At 41.8% G+C, this 26,324-nt stretch overlaps 1 protein-coding gene across 1 annotated transcript in view; it reads left to right on the forward strand.

The window, feature by feature from the left end:
• The first annotated feature begins 3,312 nt into the window (after window positions 1-3,312).
• Window positions 3,313-26,324, forward strand: part of SPATA13 (spermatogenesis associated 13) — a 155,518-nt gene continuing 132,506 nt past the window's right edge. Inside the window, exon 1 of the mRNA XM_086613255.1 lies at window positions 3,313-3,390. Coding sequence (XP_086469381.1) covers window positions 3,313-3,390 — 78 coding nt within the window. The remainder of the gene's footprint in view (window positions 3,391-26,324) is intronic.

Consider the following 26,324-nt stretch of genomic DNA (forward strand, 5'->3'; position numbering starts at 1 on the left):
GCATTTCCAGAATAAAATATATTTGTTATTTTATTATGACTCAAAATCCTATTTATTTATGCAGTAAGACTACTCCCAGACTAATTTGTGCATAATATTATATAAAAGTAAATACTTTTGTTTTTTCTTTGTAGGATTATCTCACAGAGATTTCTTTTTCCAAAAACAGTTTAACATGTCCTGTACACTTTTTCTTGGGAAGTGGGATTTAATTACAACATTACACCTGTAATGACCTTGAACCCTGATTATTGTAATTTTCTGGAGTTATGAGACTGGTGCTTTGATTAAAAATAGAAACAACCACCAATCTCTGTCCTCAGCAGCACAGGGGGCACTAAGACTGTATCAGGTGAGAACTCACTTGTCTTCGTAGAATCATAGAATCATAGAATTGTTAGGGCTGGAAGGGACCTTCAAAGTTCATCTAGTCCAGCCCCCCTGCAAGGAACAGGGATATCTCCAACTAGATCAGGTTGCTCAGGGCCTCATCCAACCTGGCCTTGAAAGTCTCCAAGGATGGAGCATCCACCACCTCTCTGGGCAACCTGTTCCAGTGTTCTACAACTCTCATGGTAAAAAATTTTTTCCTAATATCCAACCTGAATCTACCTCCTTCTATTTTAAAACCATTACCCCTTGTCCTATCACAACTGGCCCTCCTGAACAGCCTCTCCCCATCTTTCTTGTAGGCCCCCTTGAGGTACTGGAAGACCGCTATAAGGTCACCCTGGAGCCTCCTCTTCTCCAGGCTGAAGAGCCCCAACTCTTTCAGCCTGTCCTCATAGGAAAGGTGCTCCAGCCCTCTTATCATCTTATCATCTTCGTGGCCCTCCTGCTACAGATTTTCATCCCTGGAGCAATCTCTATCAGTAAGGCACAAACTGCCAGAGGACCTGTCTCAATCTGAGCCTGACCTCCTGTGACAACTACACTTCATAGGAACAACAGCCTTTTTTGGCACATGAAAGAGAGTTTACCGGGAAACTGTCTTGGAAATACATCTTTTCTCACAAAGGAAACTTTCTGCTTCAGATTCTCAGTAAACCTGCACTTGAAAGAAAAGAAAAACCATAACCTTTATAAAAGTAAAGCAAGAAGATACTTCATACTATTTTACCTCCACTTCACCAACTGGTGCTTGAATAGTTCTGAAAGAATCTAAATAGATTAGTAAATGAAAGCAGACTTTAGGAATTCAGTTCTGGAGAGGAATGAAACACCTTTCACTGTGCACAAATCTCTTTAGAAATACCTGTGTTACAATCAATATATTATTTAAAGGGAGCTGAATCTTATTTTCACTTTATGAAAATAACAAAGCCCACTTACCACCTAATCCCAGCAAACAGATGATTTCTGTCTGTACAGTCAGTCCTGGCCTGCGTGACAGCACATATTATTGTCCTTTAAAGGTGTGCATCAGATCTGTATGGCTGTGTTCAGAGTGGGCTTCCTACAAAATTCTCCTTTTTCATCTTATTCAGGTTGAAGGTAATAGCACACTGACCGGCTGGTTTGTTGATTTCTTGGGAGGGATCCTGGTATACTGGAAGTTGATCTATTAGGTTGCTTTGTTAGGATTTCAAATAATGATTTCATGGTGGGGCTTTTGTGCCCTTTAAACACTGTGGGCTTCAGTTGCACCAGCACAAGCACTAAGGTACGGGAACCCAGCCATATGCTGTCATCAAAAGGTTTGAGGCATTCCTTAGCTTTTGCATGGTGCATGGCTTCTTCTGGGCCACAAGAATTAGATTATTAGAATAAACGAATTCTTACAGGGTCAGATTGTCAATGTGCTACTCCCCTTGGTGAGTTGTTGCTTGTCTAATCTGTCCAATGTCAGTGCAACTTTTGTATGAGTAGGTATTCATTAGCAAGAATGGGTTTTCAGCCTGGCCACTTTCCAACATTGCAAACGTGTTACGCATGGTGCAATTACTGACCAGTAGAACGAAACATACGCAGGATGTTTTGATGGGCTCCTCATTTTGTAACAAACATCTTTCTAGAGTCACAGACCAGATTCACAGAGCAAGTAGGAGAAAGTCAATGCATCTTTGAACTCGGTTTCAACCCTCAATGGAAATTTTCAAGGGAGGTAATAATCTCAAGTTACATTAGCTTTCTGAAATGTCAATACATAGCCTCCCTCTCTTTAGCCAGTGGTGGGAAAGAGCAGTTTCAGAGGGCAGTTGATCCCACCTATCTTTCTCCATTGGCAAGGAAGGAAATTAGGTGACTAATGAACTAGAGATCTATTTTTGGAAAGATAAATATAGATGAGAGACAAGTTTCCCAAACTAAGTCTATTCTTTGCATGCTGGTACTATGACATGATGGCATCAATCGGAGCTGACTACCTCTGATGTGTTCATGAGGGAAGCATCTCCCACATGCAACATCTTCCACATCATGTAGCACAGTCCATGCATCCAGTCGGCCACTGTTAATGGTGACTACTTGATTTCCTGTTTTTCTTTCTTCTTTTGAATTTTCCTTCCCTTGAGAGTAAATCTGCCTCAGTCAGTAACAGAGATGGAGAAAGTAATCTGAAGCAGACTGAGGACCATGAAGAGATACTTTTCCTGTCCTATCCTGTCTTGTCCTGTCTTGTCCCACTGACCCTTTTGCCCTAGTCTCCAGATTTGGCCATTTGTGAATCTTGTTATCTGGTACTGTGCAGAACAGAACGGGTGACTGATTTCTTGGCACAGCCAGTGCGTTGCCTTGGCGGGTAGAGCAGGATGAAAAAAAGCACAATGCATGGCTTTTCTGTCTGAGACTTGTTTATCTGCACGACACCCAGGCCGCTCTGGGAGAGCTCTTCTCTTGGTGATCACTGGCAACCAAAAAACGAATCAAATCAATGCAAAGTTACTGAAATTCTCTTATACAAAGAGCTGCTCTAAAACAAAGCCGCGTTTTTGTGGTGCATTGTCCTGGCTCTGCATGAGTCCTGTAAAGAGACAAAGGCAAGCAGGAAGGAAATCTCAGCTGCTTAGTAAATGCCCTAATTTGATTTATTTACTGTTCCCTTCCCCCACCCAAACTGTTCTGCTAACCTGTTAGTCCCAACTCAGACGAGTAAGACCAGCTAATCTGATTAGTTCTGACACACAGGAGCACGGCTGCTGGGAAAAGCTGGACCTTTACAGCTGTTTCAGGCTTCAGCTTTGGTCATAACGTTATGGGTTTGCCGAATGTATAGCGCAGCGTGACAGGAGCCTGGCAGCATGTACACAAGTGAGCAGTGTGACCGTCACTGAAGATTTCTACCCTGGGTCTGAGGCCACTGGAATACAAACCATGTTTCGTGTCACCTTCAACGTAGTGACAGAGAAAGTTACCTTCACCTTGGCAGCCTGCCCCTCCGTCACGTGGAAGGTAAGCTCAGATATGCATCATGTAGAAAGGTTGATGGCACAGGAAAATCAGTATCTAAATTGTTTTCCCAGCTGTAGGTCATGTTTACAAAATTTTAAGGGAGTAATAACATTTTAAGGGAACAGGACTGCAAAGTGCGGCATATGCACAACTCAGAGTTAGACAGACTGAATGGATCTGGTTCTAGAGAACAGCTTATTCATTGCCTTTTAAAGCTTTTATCATTTGATATTTAAAAACAGCCAAATGCATAGTCACTTTCCTCATTCGGGTCTGGAAATGCCGCTGGATTTGTATTAACAGCAATTCCCAAGAGGTATATAAACACAACCTGCTTATGTGTGTAAGGAAGGGACACTGTTTGGGGAAAGCTTTCAGGCTTCCTAGATAATTTAGGGATTGGCAAGGATTTGTGAACTGTACCAAGGTAAGATAAATTAGAAAAATTTGCATCCCTATGATAAAGGACTTGAAGAAAAAAAAAAACACCCTAGATGCGTAATTTAGCTGGCATGGGGTTGTGATGAAATTTGGCAAAAACCAGAGATGCTTTACACATCAGCTCCCTCTCCCATTCAGAGATTCAGTTCAGATCTTCATTTCCTTGAGACAAGTGTTCCCATTTCATCTTGAAGACACCAGCAATGTCAGGATGAGATAGAACTGGGTTCATTGCTTTTCTTTTCTCTATTAGTGAGTGTATGCTTTCACTATAGTGCAGTTGGGGAAGAGAGCCACTATCTTCTGAAGTGTTGCTTTAAAAACTTCATTTTAGAGTCTATTACTTACAGAGCAGTTCCTGTAGGAATCTTACCTCTGTCTGTTATTATGCCTTTCTGAAGTAAGACAATTATGAGTAACTAGATACGGTGGTAGAGCAGAGTAACTACTCTTCCTTCCACTGTGCATGATTCATTATGCTGCATAAAGAGTTGTCATATATCTTTGCTGTGTCGTTTTCTCAGTCTTGGACCTGTCTTTTCTCTTGATTTGTAAAGTCTACACTGCCCAGAAGCTGTTATTAGAAGATCTTTAATGTGTCTGGTACAGTGTGGCCCCAGCCAAGATCTATGCTATTTGTAGCATCACACTCTAAATAAAAAAAAAAAAACAACAAACTATCTACTGGGCTAAAGTGTGTTTGGAGTAAAATTCAATGAAATGAATTTTACCAGACCCCTTCTCTCTGTAGGAGAATTTAGGGTGATATTGCTTCAGTTTCCCTATTTATTAGGAAAACTTACCTTCCTAAACATGCGTATTCACTAGATGGTAATGAAAGATCATTTCAACACTATATAAAATGACCTTATAGATTCTTGCTAATGGTGTGTCAAAGATTTTTCTGCCTTCATATCAGTTGTAAGGACTTACAACTCTCTGCCTTTAGGTTGCAAGGCATTTAGAAGAGGGGATTGAAATGGAAAAGGATACTGGATCTTACTATGCTGCAGTGTTCCTGCCTGATTCTGCCTCATGAGCTCTTGGTACAGCAAACATGGATGTAAATATAACGCAGTCAGGTGCTGCATTTCAGTGCTCATATATTACATTGCTGAGGGCTGTTAGACATAAGTGCATTGTAGTAAGTCCCTCTGGAACAAACGGGCAAGTACTGAAAAGTGCATCTTGGCACACTTTGCCTGTTCTCCAGCTCTTCTATTATTTACATAATTTAAATTATTTGATATGGGCAATGTGAAAACATGAGCAGATGCTTAAAAGTACAGTACAGTAGAACTTCCTGAAATGTAGTACATTTGTTGATTAATTAAGACATTTGTGAGAAAGTGGGCACAATTATATGAAAAAACAAGAAGGGATGCCAAGCCAGCAGAAGAGAGAGCTTTGGAGCAGAGCTTACATAAGTAATGCTAAGTTAATTTAAGAAAAGATTTGTGGAACGAAGTAATATTTTTTATTGACCAACTCTTACAGTTGGAATAATCCAACAAGCTCACAAGTCTTCCGTGTTCACAGTAGGGGGCTAATGAAAGATACCGTTTCCCTGCAACCTTACCTTGCTTATGTCCTTATATCAGCTAGAACAGCACTGGTACTGCAAGTTAATTTAAATCCTTTGAAGCTGAAAGAGGTCACATCACTGCTGGAGGAGGCAGGACAGAGATGTCTACTTTCAGACTGCTAAGTCTTTTTCTTTCAAGAGTAGGTGGCCCAGCCTGCAGATAATGCTGAGATGTTCTGCTTTTCCACATCCCTGTGGCATGACCACATGATAAGTATTGTGCAACGCAGTGGGGCCAGGAGGATGTGGCAGCTCTGTAGCAGACATCCTGGGGCCAGGAGGAATGGTGCGAGTTCTGTCCCAAATTGTTATCTTTCTTCCCTATGCTATGCAGTTTTCATTTCTGTTAGAAATTAATTTCTCATTAGAAGTCTTGGTGAAAAATATTCTGGCCAAAGCCTACTCTAGTTGCATGTAAAACTGATTTATATGATACTTTAGCGGAAGAAAGACAGGACTCTTGTTCCACACATTTCACACTCTGTAGGGTGTAAAACTCACCGCTTTTCTCAAAACATTGGTTTGTAAAAACTAGTTTGAATAGAAGTGGGGGAGAGTATGGGTACAGGACAACCAGGGGGAAGTAACAGCTAAAAGGCTGTCAACAATCCAAAGAGCTCAGAGTTGTGCACGCCTTTTCACACAGGCACCAACACTTCAAAACCAAAGCCAAAAGCATCTTTATCATAAACCATAAGCATCTTTATCATAAAGGCTGGAGGAGGCGACTGGGTTGCCCTTTCTCACCTCTCTGCACCAGTCTGCCTCCGCTCGTTTGCCTGCTCCTCAGAGAACAGGCTGCTGCTACTTCTCGACCTGTCGACAGGCATGGAGCTGGTCGGTGAAGTGCTCTAAGATATGTATGGGTTACATATGTATGTATATCTTTGAAGAGTCTCTCTTCAAAGGCCTTTTCGCATTTTGCTCACGTGAATTACTGTTGCATTTTCAATCAGTTGCTGCTAACGTTCGGGGAGTCTCACGTTGCATCTCTTTGTGTCATATACCTGGCTTTAAGAGCAGATAATAAGATCATGCAGCTATTGATATACCAACAAACTTCCACCACTCATTTCCTAACCCGTGAATAGATGGCACACTGCTTAGGTGAATGCAATTCAAATTCGCAGGGTACAAGCAGATGTCTTTACAGAATGCACTCACTCGTTGAGGATTAGCTACGCTTGAATCCTATTGATTTTCTCTTACCGGTGATGGTTCGTTTTTGTTGAATCCTGTCTGAACCGTACAGGGGTTTGGCAGGGGAGCGCGGAGAAGCAGCAAAACCTGCTGGCTTTCTATTCAAGGCTGGAAAATTCACTTGATGGGGATCAACCAAACTCAGGGCTTTCTTGCCGATTGATGCTGCGCTTTATCTCTCTGACGTGGATAGATAAATGAGCTGGGGGCAACTTTGCAGCCAGTGGGAGCCCGACACAAATGCGTTGTTGCCAGCTTTGAAAAGCTGCACAACGGCTGGCTCTCCCTGGCAGTTGCAGCCGTTGGGGCAGGAACCTGTCATCTGAAAGGCTGTTAAGAAACAAATGATGTAAACTCCGCCCTAAGGATGTGGGGACAATGTTTGAATCCTGCGAAGAGAACAATATCTGTGAAAAGGAACTCAGAAAAATCAGGAGCTTAGTGTTTGTTTTCTTTCTGTGGCGGGTTGAATACGGTGCTTCAGCTCGTGAAGGGCCAGTGGGGAGACAGGAGGGGAGGCGTGGCGAGCAGGCAGCGGTTCACAGCTTTTCTGGCTCAGAATTCTGGCTCAACCTTCCCTGTTGCTGGTTTAGAAATATTTGTTAGACTTACAGAGAGCTACAGTCTGCCCTGTTCAGCAAGAGTAAGTGCACGTTACTGAACAGTTTGTTACTACTTTGTTGTGGCAGTGCCTAAATATACCCTCCGTGTCGAAAACCACGGTGGTAAATACAGTACAAACAGACACATGCCCTGCCAGAAAAGTTCACAATCAAAATCTATGGATTTAGTGCACCCTAGCAAAGGACCACACCGTGAGCAGAAGGACAGTGTGTTGATGACAAATGTCATCCTCATGCAATGGCACCTGGGAGAGAAGTGAGTGCAGAAGGAGGGCAGAGTGACTGGGGCACCTGCCATAATGGATTATTCTAGGGCTGAATCCAGGAAGGTCTTGCATTAGCCCGGGAGCTGCTTTGCTCCCCAGATCCTGTTAAAGCTGGGGAGGTGTTGGAGCTGATGACACTCAGTACCTGCGGGGAAGAATTTCAGTTTGTTCTTTACTTGGGCATTGTTTTCAGCTTACAAAACAGTGCATTTCTCCTTGAACAGCAACCACTTCATTCCCAACTGTTAAATATAGAGCTGCTAAATTCTTCCAAGTGTAAATTCCCTGAAAAAAAAAAAAGAATCCAGAAACAGCTATTGCTCTCAGTAATTATTTGAAATTCTTTTTTTCACTTTGCTTTTGAAGAACACCTAAATATATACACCAGATATTTGTACATTAGCTTCTGTGAACTTTATTCAAGGCTCACAAGCCTTGTGTGAGATGTCTCTTTTTCCTCCTGCTCATATTTGGGATTATGATGCCTGATTTGAGAGCTACTGCCATAGAAGCAAGTACTTTTTGAGATGATGACATTATTTCTAGCAACAACTGTAGACTTTCTGCCTTGAGCCACGATGATAGGCCAAGTTTTTCTTCCTGTTATTACTCTTCTGGGAGTTCTGTAGCTCCCACAAGTCTGCTCAAAGGTCTTGCTATCAGAGATTTGCTCATCTGTAGAGGACTGAAATCCTTTTCTCCATGTGTCCATGATTATCTGCTTTCAGTAGAACTTCCCCATCATTGTCTGCTTCTTGCCACACAACGGTATTTTCTTAGCCTTGCACCCGAACCCTTAAATGAATGTGATTCAAAAGAATCAGCAGATTGCTGCTGATAGACCAGGTGATATATGTGGAAAATCAGGTGTGCGATGTTCGTGTGATCCCCGACTGTAGCTCACCAGCAGATGGTAGCAAACATCTCCTTCCCTGTGAGCTTCAGCTGGGCTTGTCTGAATGCAAAAGAGCTGGAGTGCCTCACTGGGGTCATTTGTTTCCAGCGAGAAGAAACAAGCTGTAAACAAAGTAATTGTGCAACTCGGAACAAGGGAGAAGAACCACGGAAACCAGGGAAATATTGCTGCAATCGGGACAGAAGAATTAAGTAGAGGCCAGAACAAAATCACTGCAGTGACTTGCACTGAATGGCATGAGAAGCATTTTGGTGTCGCTGTTATTGTTCTTGCGGTGACAAAAAGGGACCATTATTTGCAATGTAGCAAATGACCAACGTGGAGAGTGGCACGATAAAATCGAAACTGCTCTGGGTCAGCTCTGCCCGTGTATGTTGACCCTTTGTCTTTGCCCTGAAGACATGGAAAGTTCAGGATGGGTATTTTTACTAGAGGCTGGTTTTAGTAATTTATTTTTTTTTCTTCTGAACAATACCAGCTCTAGTTCTTTTATATTTGTTATGGACTGTTGATTACCACTTTCTCTCACTCTTTTCTGAATGCTACTCACTTAAATGTCTTGTTGTGACAACACTCCTCAGCTTCTTTTTCCTGATGGGAATTAAACTGAGAGATGGGAAGAGAGAGGGACAGAATAAAGTGAAAGCTGCTAAACTATAGTGTAATTTCCATAAGGAAATGTCTTTTCGCTTATAAGACAGTACTGGTTAGAGTTGAGCAAACTATCTGTAGTAAATCAGTGGATAAATTTTACCATTACTGTTTTCAAGTGTACTACCTCTACTTTTAACTACTTTTCTGGAGATTTTGAAAGTTTCTGACTCCTTCACGTAAACACTGTTCAATTCTGTAAGCAGTTTCTGGGAAACATTCCCTTTGTGCTCATTTCTCCATCAATAAGTGGTTGGTGACGAAAAACCTACTGAAACTGATTTCTATGCTTATTTGCTGGAAACGAAAAAAAAAAAAAGTCATTCGAGTATCATTTAAAACAAGACAACGGCTTTTTATGGGTATAAAAATATTTTCCTTCTCCAGTGCTTACATATTCTGAGACAAAACTTCTTTTTTGGTTAAAGATTTAGAATAGAAAGAGAAAGGAAGGAATTAAGTTACTGTACTGTGCTGCTCCTTTCGCAGGATGCCTTGCTCTGGAAAGCTGTGCAGAATCCAAGTGAGACTGGCTGTACCTCTGTCAGTGCTTATGCCACGTATCTGAGGATTTCAGCCAAAGTTGTCAGGATTCTCCTTTGGCTTTAAATCATTCTATTTTCTTTCAATTATTAGAAATACCTAAATATCTTCTGTACCTCTGACAGATATAGCTGGGCTGAGTCCTTTCAGCTCCACTGGCATCAGGCACTGGTGGCAGTGTTCACATATGTTGTGTTGAACTACATGGGCAGGGGGTAAAGACCTCTCAGTGTGACAACACTCGTCTCTCACAGCTGCACTCTTAGCAGAGGTGATGTTCAATCAATTCCAAGGACAACCCAAAACTATGCTTCGGAGTTTTTGGTCCATATCCTTCGGCAGAGAGATGTGTGGGGAAAGGCTTGAACATTAGTGGACCTAATGACCTAATTTGACAGAGCTAGAACTGGAAAAGGGCGTGTGTCAGTGACTTGAACATAATAGTTTGGCAGTATGGTAAATCTACCTATAGGGATCATAGAATCATAGAATAGTTTGGGTTGGAAGAGACATATAAAGGTCATCTAGTCCAACCCTCCCTGCAATGAGCAGTGGCATCTTCACCTATATCACGTTGCTCAGGCGTCATCCAATCTGACCTTGAATGTTTCCAGGGATGGGGCCCCTACTACCTCTCTGGGCAACCTGTTTGAATGTTTCATCACCCTTATTTCTTCCTTATATCTAGTATAAATCTAATCTCTTTTAGTTCAAAACCGTTGCCCCTTGTCCTGTCACTACAGGCCCTACTAAAAAGTCTGTCCCCAGTTCTCGTGTTTCATCAGAAATGCCATGGCCATCGGAAGCCAAGCTTTAATTTAACATAAACTCACTACTGATTCAAATTTGTTCTAAAACACTGATGGACCTATTTTGTACTGTTGGGCTTTATGACGAATCAAGTATAATCCCCAACACAAGAAGGACATGGAGCTGCTGGAGTGAGTCCAGAGGAGGGCCACAAAGATGATCCGAGGGCTGGAGCACCTCTCCTATGAAGACAGGCTGAGAGAGTTGGTGTTGTTCAGCCTGGAGAAGAGAAGGATCCGGAGTGATCTTATTGCAGCCTTCCAGTACTTAAAGGGGGCCTACAGGAAAGCTGGAGAGGGGCTTTTTGCAAGGGCATGTAGTGATAGGACAAGGAGCAATGGCTTTAAACTGAAAGAGGGTAGATTTTGATTAGATATAAGGAAGAAAGAAATTTTTCACTCAGAGGGTGGTGAGGCAGTGGAAGAGGTTGCCCAGAGAAGTTGTGGCTGCCCCATCCCTGGAAGTGTTCAAGGCCAGGTTGGATGAGGCTTTGGGCAACCTGGTGTAGTGCAGGGTGTCCCTGCCTGTGGCAATGGGGTTGGAACTAGATGATCTTTGAGGTCTCTTCCAACCCTAACCATTCTATGATTCTATGATCTGTCTGCACGTTTCCATTTTTATGCTGGATAAAGGAACATCTGCCCTCCCACAGCCAGCATAAAGCCTCCACAAAAGCATGAAATGATTACACAGCTTAAACTCTCTCCTGTGTAGTGTGTTTAATCTGCCTGAAGTGCACACGTTCTCCTATCTGACCAGATCCATTTTATACCAGATCCATATGTTGATGGTGCTTAGATAAGCCATCATGGAACCACAGCCTAAATGCATAAATGCAGCCATACAAGGCACTGGTGTCAAATGCAAGTTGTGAAGTCAAACCTCTGCTTGATCACATTTGCTTTCCCAAGTAGACAAGTGTAAGTTTTTCCTCCAAATAGTTTCAAATTTAAGCAGATAAGTAACATGCAGGAAATCTATTGAGAGGCAAACAACACAGCTGCAGAGACGTATAAATGGATGTGCGCTATTTCAAATTTTAAACTCAACGTATGTGCAGTTACTAGTTAACATCAGCTCTACCTTTAGTCATCCTTTACGGGCCTGAGGAGATATTAGGAAAGGAGGACAGAGGTGATAGCCTTGCAAGAAGATTCTGGGTACAAAATAGTAGGGAAAGAGCAAATACATGGGAGCTGAATGCTGCCATTTGACGACAATGCCTAGAAACCCAGTAAATTGCAAGTGGGAATTGCAAGGTCCTTGTTGAAGACAAAGAAGTGTTGATTCGAGCAGTACAGAGACTGGAAAAGACGATATCACAGCACCAAAACAAAGAGGTATGTGTGTGTGGGAAGTTTAGGAGTTGTCTTGTGGACGTGAAATTTTGGATTCTGACCAAAAAGAATAAACTTGCTGTACGTGAAACACTGATTTTTATGACAATACATAATGAAATGATAGAGCAGCTATATATTTTGCCCATGGGATTCAGTTTCTTTTCCAGTGCAGATGTTTAGTGTTAGGTAATTGTGGTAGAACTTGGGTATTATAACTCAGATACTTCATACCTTATTTAACAATATCTGAAGCTCTTCATACTATTATTATTATTTAAAAGGAATAGTCACAAACTTAAGGCAGTGTGTAGAAATCTCCTTCCATGGCATCGACAATTCATTCCTCTTTATGCAATATCCATTGTCTTAGTGCAGCTCAAAACATCCTGGGTGCTTTACAAAATATTAAAAGACATGGTCGCTGTCCTAAAGTGCTTTCTACTTTAGTTCAGACAGGACACAAGACATGGGAGAAATGAGAGTAAGATGGTGCAGGGATGAGTGAGATGCAGAGTTCCTCTAAAGAGAGCATTCTAGTGTGATGTTTATGCAACCCGAGCATTAAACTGTGTCCAGCCCCTGCCTCCTTTTTGAAGTCAGCCTAATGTTTTGCAGAAGCAAGAGTTCTGTGACATTAATTGGCATTGAAAGGGTTCTAACTGATGACAGTTTCATTTTTTACTTTTGATAAGAGCTCTTCTGAATCACATCACAACCTAGGACACTGAAGAAATGTGTCAATTTATCTTAATATGCCATACCGCAAATCACAATGATTTACCTGCTGCTTTAGAAGAACTTCAGCAACCCCTACAGCAGCGACAGGGACCCCCAAGTGCTGGGAGGTGGGCAAACGAGAAAATGCGCATTACATATATGATACGGGCCCCCAACATAAGAAGGACAAGGAGCTGTTGGAGCAAGTTCCAGAGGAGAGCCATTGAGATGATCTGAGTGCTGGAGCACCTCTCCTATGAAGACAGGCTGAGAAAGTTGAGGCTGTTCAGCCTGGAGAAGAGAAGGCTTTGGGGAGATCTTCGAGCAGCCTTCCAGTACTTAAAAGGGGCCTACAAGAAAGCTTACAAGGGCGTGTAGTGATAGAACAAGGGGCAATGGATTTAAACTGAAAGAGAATAGATTTTGATTAGACCTGAGGAAGAAATTCTTTACTGTGAGAGTGGTGAGGCACTGGAACAGGTTGCCCAGAGAAGTTGTGGCTGCCCCATCCCTGGAAGTGTTCAAGGCCAGGTTGGATGGGGCTTTGAGCAACGTGCTTTAGTGGAAGATGTCCCTGCCCATGGCAGGGGGGTTGGAACTAGATGATCTTTAAGGTCCCTTCCAATCCAAACCGTTCTGTGATTCTATGACCACTTACTGGTGAGGGAAGGGATGAGGCTTTTCATGGTGTGAGATGGCATGGGGCTGGCCATGTGGGGTAACAGGTGACTGTATCTTGGGAAATGAGAAGAAATAGGATCTTATACTTTTGGAAAAGATAGGAGATATGAGAAGATAAAGGAAATATCAGGGAGTTATTTTCCTGTAGTACCTGAGTGTCATGGTTTGATGTGGAGGGGGGTGGTGGTTCTGGTGGCAGGAGAGGGATTTTGCTCCCTGCGACCTCCCCGGTTTTGGATCCGGGTTAGGCTTAGTTCTGGCCACCGGATCAGACTGCCATCCCCCTCGGGGTTGAGCCAATAGGGCGCCTCTGCGAATTGCCCTATTTAAGTCAGGACAAGGGAACCGGAAAAGGTGCTTCGCCCAGGATCGACCAGAGAAGGGAGGAGGGCACTGCCCCCGCTCCCTGGCTCCCGGCCGGGCGGCTGCCTGCGTCGGGCCGGCGCTGCCCACGGAGGATGGCGGCGGCGGAGCCAGCTGGGGAACTCGGGGGCACCCCACTCCCGGGGTGCCCACTGGGCTGAGTTCACCTGGAGAGGACTGAGATCTGAGAGAAACAGCTGCATCGACAGCAGGTCAATGAGGATGGAGCGGGAGGAGGTGTGCCGGAGCCGAGTTTCCCCTGCGGCTGATGGTGAGATAGCAGGCTGCCCCCCTGCAACCAGGACGGCCTCGGTGGAGCAGCGACCCACTCGCAGCCCGTGGGGAGAAGATGCCTGAGCCCGAGGATGGTCGTGTTGGGGGCACGGCAAGGCAGAAAGGCATCTGGAGTCTTCGTGACGACCCACGCCGGAGCGAGTGGCTGCAGCTCCCTAAGTACCCGAGACTGTGGTATAGCCCACACCGGAGCAATCTGTGGGGAAGGATTGTTTCCAGTGGGCTGGACTCACGTTGGAGAAGTTTGTGGATTTTTCCTCGTGGGTAGGGGATCCATTGGAGCAGGGGAAAAGGGTGTAAGGACTCCTTCTCCTTTAAGAAAGAAGCAGCAGTAACAGCACGGAATGAACTGACCTGCACTCCCCCAGTCCCTGCCCCCTGTGCTGCTGGGGGGAGGAGGTAGAGCCGGGAGGAAAAGGAAGGTGGTGGGGGGGAAGGTGTCGGTTTTAAGATCTGGTTTTGTTTCTTTCTGTCCTCTCAAGTAATCGGTTTTTATTTCCCTTTGTCCTTCTAAGTAATCATTAATAAACTGTTTTGCTTTGAGAAAAGCGCTGCCTGTTTTGCCCAGGACCATGGTTGGTGGGTGCTCCCTCTGTTCTTGCCTCAACCCTCAGTCCTTTTGGTTTTTTTTTCTCTCCTCTCTACTTTATTGGAGAAGGAGAGACTGTGTGAGTTTTAGTTGCTGGATCAGCCTAAAACCACGACACTGAGGCAGAAAAAAATCACTTTTGGCTGTGAACTAGATGTGAACAGGGGGGTTGGAACTAAATAACCTTTGAGGTCCCTTCCAACCCAAACCATTCCGTGATTCTATGAAACATCCCACTTTAAGACTGGTAAATAAGGAAAACAAGAGAGAACTAGTTTATATTGGAGAACACTTGCTAAAAACAAAACACTTGTTTAAAACTATTGTCCCTTGTCTTATCACTACATGCCCTTGTAAAAAGTCACTCTCCAGTTTTCCTGAAGGCTCCCTTTAAGTACTGGAAGGCTGCAGTTCACCTCTCTTTTATTATCTGTTGGCTCATTTCTGGGCTGGACAAAGCTAAGAGGGGCTGTACACCTTCCACTAGCACTGCCTGGGCCCTGTGGCAGGGAAGGGGCTCTGTGGCCCCCGCTCACATGGTGCCTCTTTCAGTAAAATGGTGTTGAAAAGAAAAAAATAGTGTTAAAAGAGGGAATTGGAGTAAGTAAAAAGTTTTCCATTTGTAGTTTATAGATCACTAGATAAACCCGATCTAACAGTGAGCTGTGCAGATAACCCAGGGTATAGAGTATGCAATATGACAGACTTCTTGTTCTATCTTCTCTGGTTTGTCGCCCTTCAGGCAATAATATAACCAAGCTATAGATGAACACTATAACTCCAGGTAGGCTCAAAGATAAGCTGAGAGGCTTTCGCCATTTAAACCTCTTCAAGGTTCTAATGCATTAACAGGAGATTTATGTACATCAAAAGTCACAAAAACAATCACTTACAAAGATATTCTCTTCCATTTGGGTGCCAAAATTTGACTTCCCTCTGAAAGCAAAGGTGTTGCATTGGGATTTAACACTATGTATGCCACTTCCTTCCCCTGGTGACAGCACAGTCAGCTCCTGCAAGCACAGAGTCCTGAAGTTGTGTTTTGGGAGATCAGTAACATGTCTCTGTGTAGCCTGTAGACTTTGCATTGCTAAAGAGTATTAAAGCATATGGGGTTTAATACTTTCTTTGTTTCAACTTTAAACCAGGCATTTCTTCACTGTAAAAAGCTACCATTTTGACCTTAAACACTATATTAGAAAACAATGACAGGCTCAGCTCTTTCCAGGAGTTGTTTGCCTTCTACAAACTCAGATTACTATTCCAGTAATACGCTATCATTGTACACTATTATAACCATTAACCAGTGACTCCTCAACACAATGAATCTCTGTACTCTGAAGAAACTAGAGCACTCAGTGGGTCCAGTACCCACTATCTCAAAGGGTTTTGGACCAGGGTTTGTCCCTGAACTACAGAGAACATTAACCATCCTGAAATTCATCGGTCATTTCCTTCAGTTACTGAGTCCTTGGAATATGTACTGATTTTTTGACAAGATATTAAACTTCTTTGCAATTTTCTCTCAGTATTTGTCAGGAGAATGGCTTTGAAGTGATCACTGATTGCAGACTTCAATGGATGAAGTGTCTTATTAAGGGAGATCCATAATGACCAGTTTTCCAGAATAGGAAGTATATGGTGTTTTCACTTCTGTAGGAAGGTTAGGGAGGCCTAACCTGTGTGTGCTTTGCCCTCTCTTACTACACAGAGTCATTGCTGTGTCAAAACTGTGGGCCTGACATGATGTACAGGTGGCCCAAAAGCCCTGGTCCCTCAGTTGTCTTCATAGGGAGGCATGTTGGGTTGTGCAGTGAATCCCATCTACTCATATTTTTCCAGCGAAAGTAGTGTGATAGTTCAGGACCTGGAGGGATGATGGTATACATTTGAGTCTTATCTCAGTAAATGTTTGGTACTCAGCCAGAGAATGGACCTTAATTCAAGAGGTGGGAAACATTCCCAGATCCCAGGTTAGGTATTGTTAAGCCTCTGATTTATAAAGCAGAAGAAGAGTAACATTTCTACCCGTGAGCAATGCACAGTTCATGAAGGACAGGTTGTCTAAGCTGATGTACAATCTGAGCTGCCGTGTTTCTAAGCTTAAAAATGTTACTAATGAACATTAGTCATGATGATGACTAATGTTCTTGTTTGTGCCAATGTTTAGCCAGTCTGAAAAGATGTAGGTTTAGTAAACGATCTCCAGACTTTGAGATTCTGCCCAGTTCTGCACTCAAAGCTCACCAGCAAGAGGGAATCATTTATACCACATTGAAGTAAAGAAACAACAGAGTGAAACCATTAAAGCAACAGGACAAAGGCCAGAGTACAGAAAAGTATTCAGCAGCTTTTGAAAGCTGCCATTGCTGCTTCCTCTCAGTTGCACTGCATACATTGCAAGATAACTCTTGCTTTCAATGGAGGGGACCATTTATAACTTACTGAATCATAATTTAGAAGAATTTAGTCATAAAGCATCATGTATAGCTCAAGTAACATGACCTGAATCAGTTGGAATATTGTAATTGCCTTCTTTCAGCTGTAAAATTCAAAGTCCAAGATTGCAACCTGAACTCTTCTGAGGAATTAATTTTGTCCAATTAGAGATCTCATTGCTGTCCTTGTGTTGTGAGCAGTTCAATTTGTTCCATTCACTGTTCTTTCCAGTTGTATCAGCAGGACAATTTACTGCAGCCTGTCAGTGTGTAGTGAATCCATAATGAATTATGGAAATTTGCTGTGAAAGCCTGATCTTTTCCTATGTTTGTATTAGGATTAGTTCCTCTGTTCTCGTATGTTTTAATACTTTAAGCAGAAAACAGTCATTTCAAATGTTGCTGAAGAAATTCACTTTAAAGTCTACCCAGACACATGAAAACTCATCCTTACAAAAAACTATTTCTTGCAGCCAAAAGTAACGCAAATGTTATTAGCTGAGAGAAACTGTTGGAGGACATAACAGGCTCCTCATTAGGTGTCCATCAAGGCAAGTAGGGTTATTACAAACACAAAAAAGCCTATCTGTTGTTGGCATGTGATCACCATTAATGCAGATTTCAAAAAGCTCAGAAATGTGGCTCAGTTTTGTTACCATCCAGAAAGATGAATAAACAGTTATATTAGCAAAGAAATATACCATCCAGAAAGATGATAAACAGTTGTATTAGCAAGATGCATTTGCAAATATTATCATTTCTTGACCCAGCCAGGGATAGTGCAAAACTGGGGCAAGAAAAAAACAATTTATCCAAATTTTCCAAATATTACCTCATGTCCAGTATGGGTTGGATGCCCACATGGTTGGTAGCGCTTACAGTATCTTGGCAGCTTTTCCATTCTCAAATCCATATGCTTTATACAATAAAGACCAGGTTCCAAGAAAGGTACTGAGCTCATGACATCCAAACTCCCACCGCCACTCTAATCTTTGGAGAGCAGAGCCACTGTGTCTGGGGGTCAGAATGAGTCTAACCCAGTAAAAGAAAATTCTGACTTCAAATAATTTTCATCATTTTAATTCCTTTAAAGTGGTCAAAGCCAAAATAAGGGGATGTTTGATTCTGAACCAGCCAGTTATACGGCTTATACAGCTTTTGGTGGACACAGGGTTGAATATCTCAGCTGGTGAAAGGATACAGTGCTCTGGACATGTAGGCTCTAATCTAAAGCCTCATAGATCCAGGGAGAAGCTTTCCAGGCTTTGCATCACTCTTTTGAGATCTAATTCAATGTCAAGTCTAGCTGGATCTATTTCCCAAACAAAAATACAGATGCAGGCAAATAATGAAGAAGCTACTGTATTCTTTTAGGCAGGCAGAAAGAGAGAAGATTTATTTTGGGATCCTCAAGATAATGTCTAGTCCAAAGAATCAGAATGGCTGTGCAGATATATCCTCTTAAAATTATTATGACCACAGCATTCCTTGATTTACTGATGGCGTGGTCGGACAAGCAGCACAGATCCAGCCTGTTAAGTTACACAGTAACCGCAATGCAGTTTAAAATCTGTCGCACTGAAGCTGGTTTAAGCACACACGCTTACCAGGCTTCATAAGGAATTAGAAATGTATCCCTTGGCCACTCTTTTCTTCCAGATAAAGGGATGGTCTTCTCCAGCTTTAGGATGCCCTGGTTGGACCATTTGTGCTTCTGTCCCTGAGTGTCATGGGACATTTAAAAAGTGGTGAATTCAGACCCTAAGAAGAAGTAGAAGTTACGGAGCTAGTAATGGGACAGGAAGATGTAGAAACCTATACACCATCTGCAGTGAAGACCTTTGTTGTTTTCAATGTAGCTATGTCAGTGCAATCCTTTGAGGTTAATGGACTGTTCCCTGGTGCCGTTTTTACTCCAGTAACCTACAAGAGCAGTTTGCAGCATTGAAAGTCTTGTTTTGCCCCTTGGTGAAATACATCTATATGTGAGGTTTATGTCAATGGTAACTTCACAAGTAGGCAGGAATGATGCTGTTGTGATATTTGGGCTGAGTCATGTCCTACCTTAAGAATCCCTGTCTGTAGCATGTTTTGTATTTTAAACTTACAACAATTACCTGTTGAATATGGGAGAAGAAAGCAAATGGGAACTCACTTGGCCTACTTCCAGCATTACTCATTTTGCAGTCTAAACAAGATAAAACTTGAATATTGCAATACTACAACGAAATATACCTACCAAACTGGGCATGACATGTATGCTTGTGTAGGAATGGATATCCCATTGTACGTCCCCCTCACTTCAGAGCTGCAGACTGACTTCTGTTGGACCATAGTATCACTGATAATAGAGAGAAATAACGTCTGGGGCATAATGCTGACCTTGATAGCACTTGCTGCTTTCTGACATACCTATGCACAGAGATCTGGTTTAATATTTAGCTATCGTTTTGTGTGTTTTACATCCACAAAACATGTTCATAAAGGAGCTGCATTCTGTTGGATATTATCTGTGTGGAGGTAAAGAATTTCTGCCCCAAAGGATTTATAAATCAATAATTCTAGTTCAGTTTATACAGAAGTTATTTAGCAAGCAAAGCTTTTAGAAATCTGTTTCCCACTTATTCTATAAGGACTTCTATATTTTTTTTTACATGCTAAAAAAGCTGAGCTAAACCGAGACTTGATCTGAACAAGCTACTGACCTGCTTGATAGCTGTTGGATATATTTAGTTCCCAGTGACCAAGATCTTTTTCACCTGGGACTGGAAATTCAGGGGCTTTCAAGGCTGATGCCTGTGTTTCCATTAGCAGACCTCTGCTAGCTCACAAAGAGAGCTCTTGTGAAAGTCAGACTGCATCATCAAGTTTCACCCTTCCTGTCCAAGCCACCATCAAATTCATTTAGTTTAGAGACAAGAAAGATCTTGTCTATGGTGAGGAGTGGGAGATTGTTCTGTGAGTAATTTTAAATGGGCTTGGCGTTTTTCTTTTAAGAAACTATCCCATGGTCTTTGTTTTTAGGAAATTCCCTTTGTTACTTATCTAATTTTTCCTTTACTGAACTTCATCATAACGTCTATACCAATAACACCTGATTGTGGAATGATGGTAAAGCACATTTTCTGCAGTTTGTTTTCAAACAGGGTAGTTGAAAAATAGATTTGGAACCTACATGCAATCAACTTAGCAGGTTTGATTACTGAAAGCCAAGAACTATTAAAATTAGTAGCAACTCCTCATGACTTCAATGGGTCCAGAATTTTATCTTTGTAAGGAAGGTATCAGTGGGTTTCTTTCCTCTATGATCTTTAGAACTGACAAATAATGCAATTGCAGCACAGATTGTATAGAAAAGTGTAGAGAACATTAGCAAAGATACGGGACAGATTAGTCGATTTCTAGTTAAGGCATTTTGCTACCAGTTATGCTCATACTCTTTGTAATGTGGACACATTAGAGTGGGAATTGCTGCAGCCCAGTAGTGCAGCAGGATCCTTAAATGTTGCCTCTACTGGGCAGCAAGGAATATGACTACAGAAACACCAAACTACTAAAAGCAATAAATCTCAAAAAAGTTTTGCTATATCTAGGACTTATCATAACCTCTCTGGAATATTTCCCATCAGAAACTGTTTTGGATGCTTTTTGTGAAGAGATGCTCTGAAGGAATTTTGTTTCCAATGTCAAGAATAAGTGCACATTTTATTTTTGAGGTGTTTTGATGTTTCTGCATTTGTTTTTGAATAAAACCAGAAAGTGTGGAGGAAACTGGAAATTAAACAGACATAGTATATAAACCTTTCTCACCACACTATAAAAATAGCTGTTTCAAATCAAGTTACAAATGATCCTCTAAAACAGATTATTAATCCAAATGTGCTCTCTCAACCCTATTAAACTGTCATCTTATCCAGAGTGGGGATAGACACAAATCAAATGCGCAGATCAGAATGACCCTGGTCATTGTGTGGGAGTTGAAAACTCTTCTGATTGAGTGTTCATGAATGACCTTTCGCTTTGTACCAGCCTGCATCAAACTCTCCAGTCAAATATCCACTCACTTCCTAAGCTTCTTTAATCTAGTGCAGGTGAAGTAGTTGCATACATGCAAAATGCTAAACATATGTGCAAACCTAAATTCTCAGGCTGTTGCTAACTGTGCCCTGACAAAGCCTGAAGCTGCAAGGAGCTGGTGCAGCGCTAGAGGCCATGACGGGGGAAGAGCTTCGGAGCTGCTTGTGTGGGACATCCAGAAAATGTTCTTTTTGGTTTTGTCCTGCCTTTGGCGCCTCAGTTAGATCTGTGTGCGTTACACTGTTAATATGAAACTTGGATTTGTTTCAGAACCTCTGAAATAATTTTTTCTGACGTTAACAGTATAAATAAATTCCTCATGAAGTTCTTCTCATGTTTAGCTTTTCAAAGAAGAGACGATGAGTCACAGGTTTCTGAAGCATCTTGTTCCCGGCATTATACTTCTCAGACATTAATTAGAAAACATCAGAACAATAACATTTCCCCTGCTGCTTTTGGAAGAAAACAAAATATGAATCAAATTAGTTTGAATAATTCTGGTATTGAATAATTGTATCGGTCTCGGGTTTTATTTTCTCTTTGGTGCCTCATTTTGTAAAGTCGAGTCAAACTGAAACAATAAGAAGATGGAAGGAAGAAAGTAGCATGATATCCTGCGAACACCAGCGGTATCATTATCTTCTCTTTGTTTTCGACAAAAACCTAATGAAAAGGCTCCTTCAAAACCTAAATGCCTTTGTTAAATCCTTTCTCTTCTCCTGAAGCGTTTACCAGCACAAAAGGCTGCAGCCTAAGAATCAACACAAAACCCTGAAGAAGAACAAGGATCAATGGAACAAATGTTCTGCCAATCTAGTGCTATAACCCAGCGTAACTGTTAATTTCTGCATAACCATGGGCTGAGATTTTTGTGTTCCTAAAGATCAGGATTTTGGTACTTTCTTAAGTTTCTGAAGACCTGTTTCTGATCGTTTTATTTAGCACATACTAGGAAGTGATATATCTATATAATTGGCTTTAGAAGTACTAGTACACTTTTAAAGCACTTTGAAAATATTTAGCTTCTCAGCAAACTAACTGAATGACATTTCTACTTCTCTGTGAAATTATTCCCTCCAATTAAAAGACTGTATTCATTTTACGTGACCTCTTTACAGAGTTTGCGTTTTTGTTGCTTTTAGACAACCTCTTAAGACAACAGTAGCCTGAGCCTTCTATTTTCCATCAAACTTCTGGCTACACTGTGAAAATATAAATTTCTGCTAATGCTGACAGTAGGATCCATGTGTATTTTTCAGGTGCCAATATTAACAGCCCTTGTAGAGGTGACATTGCAAATTCAAAGCCGAGTTCTGCTATTGTACCTGTACTGTCTGCATTATTTGTTCTTTCACCCCAATCCACAGCAATGGTGAACAGATGTAACATGCTTCTTGTGATCAGTGATTTTCTGTCCTCAGAGGACCTTGTGAAATTGCCTCTGCTTCCCATTTCCAGATGCTCATTCAGAGGTTCAATTGAATTAGTTTTCAAAAACATTGCCTAAATGACATCTCGTTCTGTACCCTGTCATTATGTTTTTCTTACCTTTATGAGAAGGGCTTGCAATGTGCGCTTACAGCCCAGAAAGCCAACCGTATCCTGGGCTGCATCGAAAGAAGTGTGGCCAGAAGGTCAAGGGAGGTGATTCTGCCCCTCTACTCTGCTCTCGTGAGACCCCACCTGGAATACTGCATTCAGCTCTGGGGTGCCCAACATAAGGACAACAACCTGGTGGAGCTAGTTCAGAGGAGGGCCACCAAGATGATCAGAGGCCTGGAACACCTCTCCTATGAAGACAGGCTGAGAGAATTGGGGTTGTTCAGCCTGGAGAAGAGATGACTCTGGGGAGACCTTATTGCATCCTTTCAATACTTAGAGGGCTTACAAAAAAGTTGGGAACAAACATTTTAGCAGGGCCTGTAGCGATAGGACAAGGTGTAATAGTTTTAAACTAATAAAAAGTAAATTTAGACTAGATATAAAGAAGAAATTTCTTATCATGAGGGTGATGAAACACTAACAGGTTGCCCAGAGAGGTGGTAAATACAGCATCCCTGGAAATATTCAGGGTCAGGTTGGATGGGGCTTTGAGCAACCCCATCTAGTTGAAGATGTTGCTGCTTATTGCAGAGGGAATTATACTAGATGACCTTTAAAGGTCCCTTCCAACAACTATTCTATGATTCTGATTCATCTGAGCACCGGCCGTTGTTGCCTGGGACTGGGAAGGCACCAAGTCCAAGTTTTGCTTGAAACCTACCCGATATTTTTGCAGCCAAATTGGTCATAAATGATCTAGAAACAGAATTTATGAGACTCTCTTTTTGCTTTGAGCAGCTTTATCTTACCATATGTCTCAGGGTCTTCAGTTCTTTCTGTCACAATCTAATGGATATATGTGTGCTGAAGCTTTAGTGTCATCTTAGTAGCAGTAGGTCTAAGACATACACATTTGGATTGTCCAGTGGCTTGTTTTGCACAGTGACTTGGAGAAAGTGCCAGCAGCAGCACCCAATGGGTTGTCCACTGGTAAGAGTGTCACCAGCCATCAGTTTTCTAAGTTTCTTGTCCACATGGTTTTCCAGAGAAAGTTTCAGGTGTGGGTCAAAAGAATTGTCTTTTTTGACACACCTTGTCTTGATGTTCTTCAAATGTGGAGAGATACAGAGGTTTCTGTTTCTCTAAATATTTCCATGGATCGTGTTCTGATTAAAAATGTATGCATCTTGTTGTATGCATGAGCTGCCTCCCCGAATGGGGAACTTGTGACCTACTTTGAAAACAGCACTAGTGCAACGTTTCCCAACTTCTGCTGAGCTCTCTCATTATTTGCATCGATTTCCTACAGTATGTTGAAGTCTACTTTGCATGTGACCTACTGCCCACAGTAACTCCTGCTTCCATTTTATGCCAGCATTCCTGCAAGAACAACTGAAGAACGACACTGAATCATGTCAAGTCAGTGTAATCCTTTCTCAGTTAAAGAGATTTATTTTGATAACCTGAGGCTCTGGACTCCGTGGAGCATCTGGATGACTGGACCTCTGTTTCTCTGGTCTTTGGTAGCTGGCAGCAGATGATTTCATGAATCTGATACAAAGTTGAGCTCATGTGTCTTACTCTTCCTTGTGTTCAGGTTTGCATTGCTCTGTGCTACTTTGCACTCTCATTAAAATCTTCTCTCTGTTTTTCTACCACGTGCAAACTATCAGAGTACCTATGCAGACGGCATGACACTGGCTTCTTCTGTGTTTCTTATAGCAATGTGCCTACTAGAAGAGGTATCTGTCTCCCTTCTCTTAAAAGGAGTGGAGTCTGCCTGTCTAGATGCTTAAGTGACTGGATGGGTATTTCTGTAGGTGCAAATAAACTACATCGGGAATGTAGAAGAATGTGAACGGGGCAAGAGGGAGCCTGGGGAGAGGTTTAACAGAATATAGGGAGACTGAGGAGAGAGGGGATGTAAGAAGTTAGGAGTAGACCAAGGATGAATATAATCAGAGAGAGAGAGAAAGATAAGGAGCTAGTCTGAAATAGAGATCTTTTTCAGTGAAAAATGGGGCCAGAAGTAGGTGCAAATCAGCAGGAGAAGTGAGGGAAAGGAAGAGTCTGTAGGGGATGACGAGGTACAGGAATCATCAGACTACATGGGCAGAAGGAATAAGATCCTCTCTGTTTCTAACCTCTCCCTGGACAGGAGGTGATACTGGAGTCCCTGTCGCCTCAGCCATGTAGAGGAGGAAGAGTACCCATGTGCGCATGTGTTATCTGTGTGTCTAGACCTAAAACTTGACTATAATATGATCTTACAGCGGAGAAGTGAGGGGCATTTCATTTTAAAAGTTTACTGTTAAAACATGGTGCAATGTAATGATTTTGTTTTCACCACAAATTGGCAGCCTCAGCCTGGTTTACTTCACAGTGCTTGCAACTTCTTGATGTGCATCTGCAGAAGAAAGATATTTTGCACCTATATACCTCTTATGAGTTTACTTTAAATTAAATTAATTAGGCTCTCCAAAGCTGATTAATGAGATTCTTCCATTCTTAACAAGGCTTTATAACTTGGGCCCTCAAACCCATGATCATATTAGTTAAGATCTTTTGATTAGACTTGGCCTACAGTTTAATCATAGGCTCCTTTGAGAAAAAATAGCTGTAGTTGAAGTGTTTAGTTTGATTCTGAGAATATAGTCTGTCAGTTTTACGACAGAAAAAATTCTATGTGTACCACAACTTTTACTGTCCCTGGTAAAATAGAATAATAATAAAACATGATGAATTTAGCCTACAGTTGATCATATCCCAAACACAAAATTATGTCCTTGTAGATAATTTTTTCCAGTGAAAATCTTTGTTGATGAAATGCAGAAGAGATAATAATTCATCATGTAGATAAGAATAATCTATTTGTGGAACAGGATGAAGCTAGAGTGTTTGCAAATAATAATTTTTCTTACATATGTTTATAAATTATCTATGTAAGGAAAAATTATGGAAATATTGAAGAGAGACATATGAACAGGACTTTTGAAAGTTTCTACATCAAATGGTTCAAGCTTTTTGCTTTTATAGGCTAAAAATCAGAGAATATCAGAAGAATGTACTAATAAAGATGCATTTGTTGGTTTAGGAAAACAATGTTACTCTGCTTATTAGAGAAGAGTCACCTGTACAGAGTAGTTCAGGTCTGGATTTGAAATGAAGAATTGTATATATCCACGTGAATCTATAGTTCTTTTACATGCACCAAATATGTTTTAATGTTATCTCTAGCCCAGAAGCTGTCTATTAGCACTAGCAAGCCATGGATCTCCAGCTCATATGGCTGCTGCGTCAATGGAAAGTTAAAACACTAAACTAAGAGATTGAAGCAGTAAAATCCACTTGTGAACATCATCATTGTATCATACACATTTATCCCAAAATAACAGAAGAAAAGCAATTCTGTGTAGCGTTGCAGCACAAACACCGTTCCTTCACTGGGTAGCCGGTTATCTCCTGCTGCTATCTCTGCCATATGCTTTCAGTCACGTTTTGCAACTATAATTCTGCTGGTTTTTCACAGCTCACTCCCACAGCACCCCTCCAAGCATACTGCACAGCTTCAAATTACTAACAGTGTACAAGTGGGGACAACACAGTGTATGGGTCAGCAGAGGGAAATTTGAGGAATGCTTGGTAATTCAATGCGAGAAAGTAGACATTACTGCGAGACAGGCTTCAGATCAGTTTTCAGGTCTGGCAGTGAGCAGTGGCTGTATCTTTGCTCAGGCTGGGAGATGAGAAAATACGCACTGTTGGGTTGCTTAAATTCTTGTTTTATTGCTTTCACGAAGGTTATGCGTAGTAGAAACTTTAGAAGCCGAACAGAAATCATAGAATCCTAGAATCATA

The sequence above is a fragment of the Tauraco erythrolophus genome, chromosome 1 (genome assembly GCF_009769465.1).
Source record: "Tauraco erythrolophus isolate bTauEry1 chromosome 1, bTauEry1.pri, whole genome shotgun sequence".
NCBI classification, from domain to species: domain Eukaryota; kingdom Metazoa; phylum Chordata; class Aves; order Musophagiformes; family Musophagidae; genus Tauraco; species Tauraco erythrolophus.